General features: G+C 42.5%; 1 protein-coding gene across 1 annotated transcript in view; it reads right to left on the bottom strand.

The window, feature by feature from the left end:
• Positions 1-4,773: 4,773 nt before the first annotated feature.
• The window catches only part of TEX26 (testis expressed 26), a 51,492-nt gene continuing 41,371 nt past the window's right edge, over positions 4,774-14,894 (bottom strand). Inside the window, exons 5-7 of the mRNA XM_006832049.1 lie at positions 13,037-13,213; positions 7,932-8,093; positions 4,774-4,856 (exon numbers count right to left, since the gene is read on the bottom strand). Of these exons, the coding sequence (XP_006832112.1) occupies positions 4,774-4,856; positions 7,932-8,093; positions 13,037-13,213 (422 nt within the window). The remainder of the gene's footprint in view (positions 4,857-7,931; positions 8,094-13,036; positions 13,214-14,894) is intronic.

Here is a 14,894-nt window from a genome sequence, read left to right as displayed (position 1 = left end):
TGGAACAGAACCAGGGAAAAAGTTTCAACAACCAACAGTGCTCATTCCAGTGAGATGCTCAGTGAAGAGCTGAAGCCTAAACTTCAGATTAAATGCAGAGGACTGCTGTCCAGGGGCCTTGTGATCTTGCATGACAATGCACAACCATTCACCTCTGCCCACACTGTTGACACTCTGCAAAAACTTCATTTTGAGGAGTTAAAGCATCCTCCCTATATCCCTGATCTTTCTCCATCAGACTTGCACCTGTTTGGTCCCCTGAAAGCAGCCCTTTGAGGATGAAGATTCACCTCTGATGAAGAAGTGAAGTCAGAAGTGCATTCGTGGCTTCCAGATCAGCCTAAAATATTTTAAATAAGGGAATAGGAAAGCTTGCTAAGTAGTGTAGTGGTCATGAGTTGGGCTGCTAACCACAAGGTTAACAATTCGAAACTACCAGCCGTTCTGCGGGAGAAAGATAAGGCTTTCTGCTCCCATAAAGATGTATAGCCTCGTAAACCTTATACAGGGTCGCTATGAGTCAGAACCGACTGCACAGCACAACAACACCATCGAAAGCTTGTTGAGAGATGGACAAAGTGTATTTATAAGCCAGATTATGTCCAAAACTGATGTGTTGTCTTTTCTAAAAGTTGATTAAAATAAATTCTGCAGCCAGAGTGTGGATAATTTTTGACTCACCCTCATACATTCAGTGTTCATCATCAATGCCGTAATTCAAATGCATCAACTTTTCTTTGGTTTTCATTATTTATTGTCCAGCTTTCACATGCATATGAGAAGACAGAACATATTATGACTTGGGTTAGCAAAACCCTAGTCCTCAAAGTGACAACTTTGCTTTTTAACACTTTAAAGACATCTTTTGCAGCAGATTTGCCAAATGCAACATATCGTTTGATTTCTTGATTGCTGCTCCTATGGGTATTAATTATGGATCTGAGTAAAATGCAATTCTTGACAAGTTCAATCTTTTCTTCATTTGTTATGATGCTGCTCATTGGTCCAGTTGTGAGGATTTTTGTTTTCTTTATGTTGAGGTGTGGTCCATACTGAAACTGTAATCTTTGTTCTTCATCAGTTTAAGTGCTTCAAGTCCTCTTTGTTTTCAGAAAGCAAGAGTGTATCATCTGCATATTGCAGATGGTTCATGAGTTTTCTTCCAATTTTGGTGTCACAGTCTTCTTTACACAGTCCATTTTCTTTGACCATTTGCTCAGCATACAGAGTGAATTTGTTGTTGTTGTTAAGTACCATTGAGTCAGTTCTGACCCATAGGGACACTGTATAGGATTTCTGAGAAGTGGCTGGTGAATTTGAACCCACCCTTCACTATGGGTTGTACCTCAATGTAAAGAAAATAAAAATCCTTACCACTGGATCAGTAAACAACATCCATATAAATGGAGAAAATATTGAAGTTGTCAGACTTCATTTTGATCGAATCCACCATCAACACTCATGGAAGCAGCAGTCAAGAAATGAAATGACGTATTGCATTGGGCAAATCTGCTGCACAAGACCTCTTTAAAGTGTTGAATAGCAAAGATGTCAGCTTGAGGACTAAGGTATGCCTGATCCAAACCGTGGTATTTTCAATAACTTCATATGCATGTGGAAGTTGGACAGTGAATAAGGAAGACTATATAAGAATTTATGCATTTGAGTTGTGGTGTGGGAGGAGAATATTAAAAGTACCATGGACTGCCAGAAGAACAAACCAATCTGTGTTGGAAGAAGTACAGCCAGAATGCTCCTTGGAAGCCAGGTTGGCCAGGCTTTGTTTCTCATACTTCAGACACGTTGTCAGGAGGGACCAGTCCCTGGAGAAGGATATCATGTTTGGTAAAGTAGAGGGTTCAAGAAAAGAGGAAGATCCCCAATAATATAGACTGGCACTGTGGCAGCATCAATGGGCTCAAATGTAGCAACAATTGTGAGGTTGGCCCAGGACTGGGAGAGTTTCATTTTGTTGTACACAGGGTTGCTATGAGTAGGTACCAACTCGATGGCACCTAACAACAACAACAACAACAATATTCTGTTGGATCACCTTTCTTTGTAATAAACACAAATGTGAATCTCTTTCAGTTGTTGGTCAGGTAGCTGTCTTCCAAACTTCTTGGCATAGACAAGTGAAAGCTTCTAGAATTACATCCTTTTGCTGAAACATCTCAATTCGTATTCTATCAACTCCTGGAACTTTGTTTATTGCCAATACCTTCAGCATAGCTTGAACTTTGTACTTTAGTACCCTGGTTTATGCTACTTCATAAAATGACTGAAAATTGACCAATTCTTTTTTATATAGCAATATACAATTTCTTCCATCTTCTTTGTAAACATCTGTTGCAGACTGTACAAAGCTGGTCAGAAGTTCAAGGCCCACTGGGCCCGAGTGTTGCAGACAATGCAGGCCACAGGCTCTGAGGAACAGATTCTAGCCACCTAGCAGTTATGGAAAATTGTTTTTCATCTTAGTATCTAGTGATGTTTTTTACTAAATGCAGACATGAAGCCCTGATATCCACAGATAAATATAATATTTTCCTTAAGCCGATACTGTAAAGGTTTCAAAGGTTAAGCTTTTCTCCAAAGGAGTAACTATAAATAGCTTTGCTACTTCCTGGTTCTTTGTTCTAGAGACAAAAGGACATCTTCCCTAATCCTTTTCCAGGTGCAGCCCATTCACCTGGGTGTCTCACGTCTTCCTGCAAACCTGGCTCAGGAAGCCAACACAGCAGGACTCCTCCCAAACCTTTTGACCTTCCCTCTCACCTTCTCCCAACTGAGCTCAGGGGCTATAGATATGTTAATTGGGCCTGAGAAACCAAGTTGCGGGCCTGGGATTCGAACCAGCGAAGTACGATGTAAAGTTGCCTGAATGTCTGGAGAATTACGTATGCTAGCTATACCTTGTCTTAGTCCCTCCCAGCTTGGTGTGAAGCTCCTCCCCTAAATAAAACAGAGGCACAGGCCAGCCCAGGTGTGCATTACAGGCAGGTGGTACAAGTATGCATTGTGGCTTGCAGGCCGTGCATTACAGGCATGCGGTAAGAGCGTGCTATATGACTGACTAAGCATGCTTTACTGACCAGCTAGTAAGGGGTGAGTACAGCCCGCTTAGCTAAGATGTTTACTATGCGGGATCTTACCGCCCTCCTGGCTCATATGTTCACCACGCCTGATCTGCCAGACGCCAGTAATGCATCCACCCTGGTTTCAGGGTGCCTCTTTGTCTCTCTCTTCGTGTCTTTCTGTGTATTCTTCTGCTATCCCTATCGCTGCCAGATATCCCCACCTAGTGAACAAAACTCCCGTGTCGAGGCCAGTCCCCGACAACCATCCTATGTAGGTCAATATTTTTCCCCATAGAATCCTTCAATATCACACCTCAAGATTCAAATTCTTTCTTTGGTTCTTTCAGCTTGAGAAATGCTGAGCACACATTTCCCTGCAGGTTTTCTAACTCCAAGTCTTTGCACATTGCATTATAATACTTTATCTTCTTGGGCCACCTTTGAAATAGTCTGTTCTTCATCGTGCATGTAACATCAACAGAAATTAATCATATATTTGGTATTAAAGAAAATGTTGTAAAAGCTCCCAAACCAAAGATATTTTACTTTCATTCACTCCAACAAGAAATCAACAAAAGATTTTTTGAAATATTCTAATTATTGGGAAATTAATATTCTTCTTCCACTTAACTCCAGGTTCAAAGAGGAAATCAAAATTGAAATCATGTATTATTTAAAAGAGAGGAGTGAAACCAACAAATGTTATATCCAAACTTACTGGTTATAAAACTATGCTTAGGGGGAAATTGATAGCTTTAAACAATTTTGTTTGTTTAAAAATAAATCTAACTCTTAAGCCAAAAATATACCCTGAAATTTTCTTAAAATGAAACAATGTCGTTGTTGTGACGTGCCGTTGAGTCAATTCTGACCCATAGCGACCCTGTATAGGGTTTCCAAGGAGCAGCTGGTGAGCTTGAACCACCGACCTTGCAGTTCAAATGACTTTGCTGTCTGACGCATTAGCCCACAGCACCACACTAGGTTTGCTTGATTAGTAAAAATAACATCTGCCTTGAATAGTATGTTCTTTTAAGAACTACATGCATGGGATCAAATTGACAAGAGCAACTAGAAAGATTAGACAGGAACCTTAGGGGGCAGTGAATTTATGTTAAAGGGAAGGAACAATTCAGAAAAGAAGGACAAGAATGACAAGGCCACTCATGGTGAATGCATTCAGTGTCACTAAGGGTACCTGGAGTCCTAGTGTGGTGCTATAGGGTAAGCACTAGACCACAAGGTCGGTTTGAACTGCTAGATCAGCGGTTCAAACACACCAGTCACTCCTCGGAAACCCTATTCAGAATCACTATGAGTCAGGACCGATTTGACAGCAAGCTGTGGGTTAATGCGCCAGACTACAAAGCCATTTAAACTGTAAGATCGGCAGTTCAAGCTCACCAGCTGTTCCTCAGAAACCCTATATAGAGTCGCTATAGGTCGGAACCAACTCGACGGCACTTCACAACAACAACAACAAATGGTACATACAGAATCTGTTGCACTGGTGTATATTCTGGTGTGTATATTCTGAATAAGAACAAAATAAATATAATTCTATTAAGAAAATGAGGTTAGACAAGATAACACAAGACACAATTATCACCACATGGTTTGAGCAATTTGCAGCATCCTGCTTTTCTGTGGTAACAGGCAGACCCTAGCACATCTGCAGCTTTTCAGACTGTCTTCATTCGATCGACTGTCCTTTTCTGTGCCTTCCTTGATCGGGGTCACAATGAGAATGAATGAAGCGTTCAAGAATTTGTCTGTCTGAAAATAAAGTAAAATTGGATGAAATATCCACTGGATAAATAAGAGCAGTTCTATCTAGGAAGAAGGCAAATATCTGATAGGAATGCTGTATGTACAAATTCAATGTCAAAATAACCAAAGGACATTATGTGTCACGCCTAAAAGGACATAATTGTATAATTACTGACTAAAAAAGAACTTCACACTCAAGGGATCCATGAGACTTAATAAAAAGAACATGCGTTTTTAATGAAACAGACTTAGATTTCCCTTCTGTGCTGGCAAGGTTTGTTTTGTACCATCAGCTCTGATTCATCACAAATCGGAGGAGCAGCTGGTGAGTTTGAACCACCAAACTTGAGGTTCAAACTGACCTTGCGGTCCAGTGCTTATCCTACAGCGTCACATCAGGCAAGTTTAAGAAGTTAATTAATGTCCCTGCCTCTTCATCTCTTCATCTCTGAATAATAGTCAATAGTACTTTCTTTATCCAGTTACTGAAAAACTGGAAAATGAGATAGCAGACAAGTGAGGAGTCGGCGTGCGTGTGTGTATATATGCCTGTCTGAGTTCTATGTGTGGAGTCCTGGTGTGGTACTGCAGGAGAATGCACAGGACCACAAGGTCGGCAGTTCAAATACACCAGTCACTCCTCGGAAACCCAAAACAGGGTGACTATGAGTTGGAATTGACGCAACGGCACTTAACAACAACAGTGTACACACGTGTTTAGTTGCGTGTGTTGTCAAGTCACTTCCAACTCATAGTGACCCCATGTGACCTAGTAGAGCTGTGTCCTAGGGTTTCCAAGGTTGTCATCTTTATGGGGACAGACTGTAACATCTTTCTGCGAGAAGCAGTTGGTGGGTTAGTAGTCAATAGCTTACCCACTGCACCACTCGGGGTGATCTTCAGCAGTGAAAGGCCCAGACACAAATCCCTATCTTCATAGAGTGTGTATTCAATGAGAGGGCTGTTGCTGTTATTTGCGGTCAAGTCATTTCTGACTCATAGAAACCCCATAGGATTTTCTTGGCTGTAAGGAGCTCTGGTAGCATAGTGGTTACGAATCAGGCTGCTAACCTCAAGGTCAGCAGTTTGAAACTACCAGTGGTTCCGCAGGAGAACTATGAGGCTTTCTGTTCCCGTAAAGATTTATAGTCTCAGAAACCCTACACAGGGTCGCTATGGGTTGGAACCGACTCAACAGCACACAACAACAACAACAATCTTTATGGGAGCAGACTGCCAAATCTTTTTTCCCATGGAGTCACTGGGCAGGTTTGAACTGCCAGACTTGCAGTAGCCACTTAACACTTAGCTGTTAGGCCATCAGGAAGAACTCCTTAGTTTTCCCTTGTTGTTGTCGTGTGCCATGGAGTTGGTTCTGACTCAGAGCAATCCTGTGTAGGGTTTCAGAGAATGGCTGGCGGGTTTGAACTGCTGACCTTGTCATACGCCCAGTGCTTATCCTACAGCGCCATAGCACAAGACCCGGAACTGAGTGCGTCTTCATTTTGTGGAGTGAAGTAAAACTGCCTGGAACAGCATTTGCTCTCTCTGAGGATATAGAAATGAAGGTTCTCATGTGCCTTAGAAATCCCCTCATCCATTGCTAGAGGGGGTGCAAAGTGTGCGCTGCAACTACTGTGGACAGCAGCCTGGAGGTTCCTGACAAAGTCGAACATAGAGTTAGCACTGTTGTTGTGAGATGTCATGGAGTCAGTTGTGACTCATAGTGACCCCGTGTATAAACAGAACGGGATGTTGTCCAGTCCTTGACTCAATGATTCCTCTCCTAGGTGTGTACCCCAAAGAACTGAAAGCAAAATCATCAACAGGCACAAGGGCACTGGTGTTCACTGTAGCTCGATTCCCAATAGCTAAGAGTGGGAGACAGCCTAAATGCTCATCAACAGAAGAACGGATCAACAAAATGTAGTACACACATGCAGTGAGGCATCATACAGAGAAATGGAGTCTTGATGCATGCTATAACATGGCTGAATCTTGTAGACATTGTTAAGTACTGCCGATGTTCTGGTACACAGCTACCCTGTGTAGGATTTCTGAGCCTGTAAAACTTTGTAGAAGCAGAAAGCCTCATCTTTCTCCCACAAAGTGGCTGGTGGGCTCTGATCGCCGACTCTGACATTTGAAGTTCAGTGCTTATCCTACATTGCCACGGTGCTCCTCTGAAAACATTAGGCTGAGTGAAATAGGTCAGTCACAAAAAGATATTGAAGGTTCCCACTTTTATGAACTATTAAGAATAGGCAAAGGTGGTGGTGGTGTTGTGGGGGCGTGTACCAGAGTCAGTTCTGACTCACAGGAACCCTATAAAGGGTGGCTGAGACTGTAAAACTTTATAGGAGAAGAAAGCCTTATCTTTCTCTTGCGGAAAGGCTAGCAGTTTCGAACAGCCAACCTCGAGGTTATCAGCCTGACTTGTAACCATCACATTACCAGAGCTCCTTAGTTGGACAAGGGTGGAAAGACCAGAGTTTATATGTTCCCAAGTGTGGGAGGGAAGGAAATGAGGAATTCATTGCCGAGCTTCTGATCCTGATCGGGGTTGCGGTTGCAAACATGCTGACTGTAGTGAATGTCACTGAACTGCTCGTGTAAACAACACTGAGGCAGCAAGTGCTTTGCTATCTGTATACTTCCCTCAATAAAAGATTTAAAAGCCTGTCACAGTACAAAGCACCACCAAAGGAGAAGGTAAGTTTAAATAAAACCAAACCATGAAATTGTATAAACACCCACCAAGAAAACAATGAGCTATAAGATATAGAGAAGTCATCCTGGACCAATTCAACCAATTCAACCTAAAATGGGACTGGAGGTGGTGAAAGCCCTTATGTGGCCTTTCTGTAAGCAGAGTACCTTCACTGAGACCTCTCTTGAGGAGACGGCTCCTTTCAGCGGACTGAGGATTGCACAGCTCAGTGGGATGTTTAGAGAAGCAATATTTTCCTTTTCGAGAATATCAAACTCCAGTACACTGGAATGGGAACGATTTCTATTTGGCACGGCGCAATTTATTATGCTCTGCGAAGACGTTAGCAACAATTTAAGACTTTTTCTTACCTTTGTAGGAAGCCTTGTTCAGGTATTTTGTGATCTGAGAGGGGTTAAGTGAGTTTAAAATCATTAAGAAATCCAAGCAGGCATTTCCAAAATGACTCTGGTATGTGGTCTGATTCTTGACAAGCCCCTGGTTCCTCATGAAGCTGTGAAGCACAGAAGGGACTATGGGATACATAAGAGAAAGAAATGGAAGCTGCTATCAAAGCAAAGAATACTTCCTCTGGGGTTTTGAACAGCTTCATCCCAGTCCAAATGTGAGCTAAAGCTATATGCTTAATGTTACTGTAAACTAAAAAATGACAATAAACTGATTCCTCCATTTCTTTGGAACTGTGGTCCAAACAGTTTACACTCAACTCCCACCCCTCGTCTGTCCGTCTGTGGTACTATCATGGCCCACATGTTGCTATGAGACTGGAAGCTATACCACCGGTATTTCAAATACCAGCAGGGTCACTCAAGGTGGACAGGTTTCATCGGGACTTCTAGACAAAGATAGATTACCAAGAAGGACCTCGTGATCCATTTCTTTAAAAACTGGCCACTGAGAACCTCATGCATAGTAAGGGAACGCTGTCAGATACAGTGTCGGAAGATGAGTCCTTCAGACTGGAAGGGACTAGAAATAGAGCTGACCTTAATGATGTGAATAGAGTAAAGCTTTCTGGATCTTCCATTGCTGATGGAGCAGAGCTCAAAATGAGAAGGGATAGCTGCAAACATCCATTAATAATCAGGACATGGGATGTATGTAGTATGAATCTAGGAAAAATGGAAGTTATAAAAAATGAACTGGAACATAAAGGTTGATATCCTAGGCATTAGTGAGCAGAAATGGATCGGTATTGACCATTTTGAATTGGATAACCATGCTGGGAATGACAAGTTGAAGAGGAATAGTATCATCAAAAGATGTTTGCTATGTTTTATTGACTATGTAAAGGCTTTTGAATGTGTGGATCATGAAAAAGTATGGTTAACATTGCAAAGAATGGGAATTCCAGAACATTTAATTGTGCTCATGAGGAACCTGCTCAAAGACCAAGATGCATTCATTCAAACAGAACAAAGGAATACCATGTGGTTTAAAATTAGGGAAAAGGTATGTGTTATGGTTGTATCCTTTCATCATACATATTCAATCTGTATGCTGAGCAAATAATCCAAGAATGACATCAGGATTATAGGAAGACTCATTAAGAACCTGCGATACGCAGCTGACACATCCTTAGTTGCTGAAACGAAAGAGGACTTGAAGCACTTTCTGATGAAGATAAAAGACAATAGCCTTCAGTATGGTTACACTTCGATATAAAGAAAACAAAACCCCTCACAACTGGGCCAGTAAAGAACATCATGATACATGAGAAATTATTGAAGTTGTAAACGGTTTCATTTTATCGGGTCCACAATCGACGTCTATGGAAACAGCAGCCAAGAAATCAAATGATGAATTGCATTAGGCAAATCTGCTGCAAAAGAACTCTTTTTATGTACAAGGTAAAGTTGCCAGCATGAGGATAGACACACGCCTGGAATTTTCATTTGCACTATATGCATGCAAAAGCTAGACAGTGAATAAACAAGATCCAAGAAGAACTAACAAAGCTTTGGAAACCCCAGAGTTGCTATGAGTTGGAACCAACTCAAGGGCACTAAAGCAGAACTGATGCATCTGAATTATCATGTTGGTGAAGAATATTGAATGTACCATACATTGCCAAAAGGATACAACATCTGTCTTGGAGCATCTGTTAGAGGATTCCTTACAAGTTAAGAGAAAGAGAGTTCATCTCATGTACTTTGGACACGTTAGCAGGAGGGACCAGTTCTTGAAGAAGGACATCATGCTTGGTAAAGTAAGAGATCAGTGAAAAAGAGGAAGACTTGCAAAGAGATGGAATGACACTGTGATTTCAAACACAGGAACAAACCAAGCATTGCTTCATTCTGTTAGTCATAGGGTTGCTATTCAGTGCAGACTAGTAGGCTCCTGCCAGCAACAGCTGACCTAAAGGCTAGTGGTTCAAACCCACCCGGGTTATCATAGAAGAAAGACTTGTAGAAAGAGTACAGCTAAGTGCCACCCAAGGAGTTGTAATGAGTAGGAATCAAGTCAATATCTCTAGGTTTGGTTTGTGTGGGATGGGGGAGCACACCTGTTGGAACTTTAGGACTATTCCTGTTGAAACTGGGAACCATGGGAGACACCAGCCACAAAGTTGAGTCTGACCATCAGTTTCAGAAAAGCTCCTTCTGAACTCTACTCTTCTGTAGATAAATGTGTTAAGATGGTAATATTCACCACCTGCTTAATAAACAAATGCCTTCTCTGATGGTTAATGTTACGTGTCCACTTGATTCGCAGTGGTTTGGCCTGAGAGCGGATTGGCTGCTGTTCTATAATGTAATGTAAGATAATGTACTATAATGTGCATCCATGCTAGAATCCGATGTGATCAACCAATCAGTTGAAGGGGGCATTCCCTTGGGGGTGTGGCCTGCCTCCAGTCTATAAATGAATGTTCTGACAGAGCTTGTTCTGTCTAGACCCTGAACTCTTCTTGTCATGTGACTTCTGGTTCCCAGGACATAAGTCTGTGGAAACCACCACCCTGCTGCCTCACTGAAGATTTTGGGTTCTCCAGCCCCCACAATCCAGTGAGTCAGCAGAGACCTCTCACCTGCTGCCTGATCTATGGATTTGGGACTTGCCAGCCCCCGCAGTTGTGGGATCCATTTCCTGGAGGTAAACCTCTGTAGATATTTACATACACATCTCACTGGTTTTGTTCCCCTAGAGAACCCAGACTAAGACAACTTCATAGAAGTTTTTTTTTCTTTCTTTCTTTCATGGTGTCTCTTGTGCAGACTTGACATGGTAAGAGACTTCCTTCAGGGACCTAAGCCTCTTAGGATGAGCAGTTTGGAAGAATGAAGATGCTTACAGCCAACACTCATTGTCCAGAGCAATGGAAGTATGAGGTACAAGCAACCCAAAGGAACCCTTATATTTAATTCTGAATAATGTTCATTTAATGTAGCTTCTGATATAAATGGGATCTTTATAAAACCAAGTAAGGAAGACATGATGTGAGGCTGCAATTTATACAACTTGGCCAATATTTGTAAATTTTATGGATACCTTAAGCAATTGTTTTCAGTTGCAGGTGCTCCCTTTAAAAGGAGTATGGAAAAATGTTGAGGGGATTTGAGAAGAATGGATTGAGAATCTAGAATGTTGTAACTGGAGATGAGAAGACTTTGGAAGCATATGATAAAGTTTTCCTAAAGCCACTGGATTCCCTGGGTGGTAAAAATCATGAATGTGCTCAGGTGCTAACTAAAAGGCTGGAAGTTTGAGTCCATGCAGAGGCATCTTGTAAAGGAGGTGATCTACTTTGAGAAGATCGGGCTTTGAAAACCCTACGGAACATAGCTCCACTCTGACACACACGGAGTTGCCATGGTTTGGAATCCACTCAGTGACAACTGGATTTGTTTGGCTTTGTAGACTAGTAGATTTAGAGTGGCATCTTGGGGTGGCACTGTAGAGTAAGCACTGGGCTGCTAACTGCAAAGTTGGTGGTTCAAAAGCACCAGCTGCTCCTCGGAAACCCTACACGGGGTGACTACGAGTTGTAACTGACTTGACAGCATTTAGCAAGAACAAGATTTAAAATAGTCAATGTCTGTGAGGAGAAGAATCACTGACTCAGAGTTTCTGTCAGGAAGACTCCACAGAGCCCTGTTAAAGCGTTGGAGTTCCAGGACACCAGAAAGAGGGTGACGCGCTCCATTGAAGAGTCTGAGCAGGGATGCTGAAAGAAGTCTTGGTGTTCCCACAATTCCGCACTCAGCTGCTAATAGAAAGATTGGTGATTTGAACCCACCCAGTGCCTCTTCAGGGGACAGACCTGCCAGTCTGCTTCCATAAAGACCGCACCCTAGGGAGTCCTACAGGGGCAGTTCTACCCTGTCCTACAGGGTCACTATAAATAGGAATTATCTTGATGACACAAAACAGCAGAGACATGTGGGTCACTATGTGTTAACAGTGACTCAATGGCATCTACTAATGACAAGGATAGAATGGAAAGGATTCAGGTGTGACATGAGGAACTAGGCTAGCTCAAATCTTGACCCCAAGATGTTACACTTCTGTAGTTTTTATCACAAGTACTACTTGATTTCAAGTCTAGACAGGGAAAAAAAAAAAAAAAAAAGACTGTCTCAGACTGATAACAGGTCATCTTGTCGACCAGTAGCTTGGAGGTGGCTTGGTCCTGGAACTCTTAACAACTCTTCAGTTGAAATCAGTGCATATCAGGATTGTAAAAGAACATCCACTAACCTAGAATGGCCACTAAACGTTTAAAGGACTTACTATGTGGATAAACTTCCAGTGGACAGTTCAGAGTCTAATTTGACTCTCACCTAATCACTTTTTCAATAACTGTATCTTTTCTGAAGGATCCTGGTGGTGCAGTGGTTAAGTGCTCAGCTGCTAAGCAAAAGGTCAGCAGTTCAAACCCAGCTGCTACTCCATGGGAAGAAGATGAGGCAGTCTGCTTCCATCATTATGATAGCCTTGGAAACCCTGTGAGGCGTTTCTCTTCTGTCTCATAGGGCTGCAAAGTGTTGGAATAGACTTGGAGGCAATAGGTTTTTGTTTTTTTGCATTCTTCCTTTGATTTGATAATGGGGGGCTTGGTATCTCCTCATCCCCAATGGTCCCTCCCAGGCAGAAAATGACCTGAATTCACAACATAAACAATCTATTCTCTTCTGAGCTTACCCATCCCCTAATGAGGCTAGACACCACACAGAGGCTGTCGTTGGCATCCTCTCCGATTTACCAAGATTGTTTGCTTGCACCCTGTGTACTAAGTGAGGGGATATTGTTGTGAAGTGCCGTTGAAATGGCTCCAACTCATAGCAAAACTGTATAGGGTTTCTGAGGAGCGGCTGGTGGGTTTGAACCACTGACCTTGTGGTTCAAACTGACCTTGTGGTCTTGTGCTTTATCCTATAGCACCACACCAGGACTCTAAGTGAGGGAATATGATCTATAAAGTAATTTTTAAAGGTACAGATTTCCTTACCTATACCCTGAGAAGCAACAGCCTGGCTTGAGTAGCACCCGTATTTGAAACTAAAATTCTGATACTCAGGCATTTGGGCTGGTATTTGGTAATTCCGTCGAAATTCTGTTTCTTGAGGTTGGGGAAGTGACTTTTTCCACTCAAGTGCCTCTTGAGAACTTTGCTTAAGCTTCTGAGCTGGAAGTGGAAATAGAAATGGAAAGCAAAAATTAGACCTTGTATGAGCTCCACCTCTTCTCTGTCAGTCTGTCCTTCATGTTGCTATGGTGCTTGAAGCTATACCTTCAGTATTTTAAATACCAGCAGGGTCACCCCTGGTGGACAGAATTCAGAGGAACTTCCAGAATAAGAAAGACTAGGAAAAAAGACCTGGTGATCCATTTCTGGAAAGAAAACAGAGGAATAAAGAAAACCATATGGGTAACAGAGGAACACTGTCTGACAGAATGCTGGAAGATGAACCCCTCAAGTTGGAAGGCACTCTGAATATGAATGAGGAAGACCCTCAACAAGCTGGATTGACACAGTGTCTTCAACAGTGGGATTAAACAGCAACAATCGTGAGGAAGGTGAAGGACGGAGCAACATTTTGTCCTCTTGTGCCTGGGGCCAATAATAGCTGGAACCAACCTGATAACAGTTAACAACAACAACAACAAACTATTTCTAAGGCGCATTGGTTGTGCAATTGTTAAGTGCTGAGTGACTCCATGGGAGAAAATACCAGTAATGAATCAACAACTTGACAACACCTAACAACAACAACAATTTCTAAGTAGCCTCATAGTTTCAGTCCATTTGCATCTGGAAACAGCTCCTAATTAATTACTCTAGCGCTCATTCTTCTTTCTCGCATAGAAACGAACCGTCCACATACTTTCTATAGTAACTCCAAACAAGAAATACTGCACCTCTTTATTGGGTGCAGGAAGTATCTGCTAGGATGATTAGAAGTAGCTCCTAATGAACACATCTGCAGGTCAGTGAACCCTTTTTCTGGGTTCAGTGGGTATAGATGTGTTCCTGAGCTAGGGGCAGAGTGAGTGAGAGACTCTGAACAAGACTAAAGGAGCCTTGGAAACACAATAGTTAATCATTCAGTTGAAAAGTCAAAGGTTGCCAGTTCGAACCCACTAACCACTCTGTCCTGGTGTGTTGCTGTAGGATCAGCACTGGACTGTTAACCACAAGGTGGGCAGTTCAAGCCCACCAGCATCTATCTCCTTGGAAACCTTACACAGGGTTGCTATGAGTCAGAACTGACTTGAGAGCACTTACCAACAGCACATACTTAGCCATCTGTTCCTGCAAAACGACACCTTGGAGGCCTTCTGAGGACAGTTCTACTCTATCACTTGGGGCTGACTTGATGGGGCCCAACAACAACTACAAGATTGCCGTATAAAACATGGGGCCAGGACTGAACAGTATCTCCAGAAAAGGCAAGTGAAAGCTCTAATCCCTGTCCCTATAAACAAGTACCTGTTTGGGGACAGGTTTTGTTCTGTTGTGTTAATGAGGTCATATGGGATTGGGTGGGTCCTAAATCTAATTGCTTCTGAGTGCTGTCTTATAAAATGTCGGGGACTGTCCTCGACATAGTAGTGTTGTTCACGAGTGTTTGGTTCACAAGGAGGGGAGATCCAGCAGCGATAGAGATAGCAAAAGAATACACAGAAAGACAAACAGAAGGAGACAAAGAGGCACCCCGAAACCAGGGTGGATGCATCACTGGTGGGCAGACTTGGGACTACAGGCATCGTGGCCTCTGCAGGCAGCAACTCACTGCCCTGCAATCTTTACTGCATGCCCTCCAACCCGTAATGCACACCTGGGCCAGCCTGGGCCTCTGTTTTAT

The sequence above is a fragment of the Chrysochloris asiatica genome, unplaced genomic scaffold (assembly GCF_000296735.1).
Source record: "Chrysochloris asiatica unplaced genomic scaffold, ChrAsi1.0 scaffold00005, whole genome shotgun sequence".
Taxonomy (NCBI): Eukaryota; Metazoa; Chordata; class Mammalia; order Afrosoricida; family Chrysochloridae; genus Chrysochloris; species Chrysochloris asiatica.
This window is presented reverse-complemented; position numbering and strand designations above follow the sequence as displayed.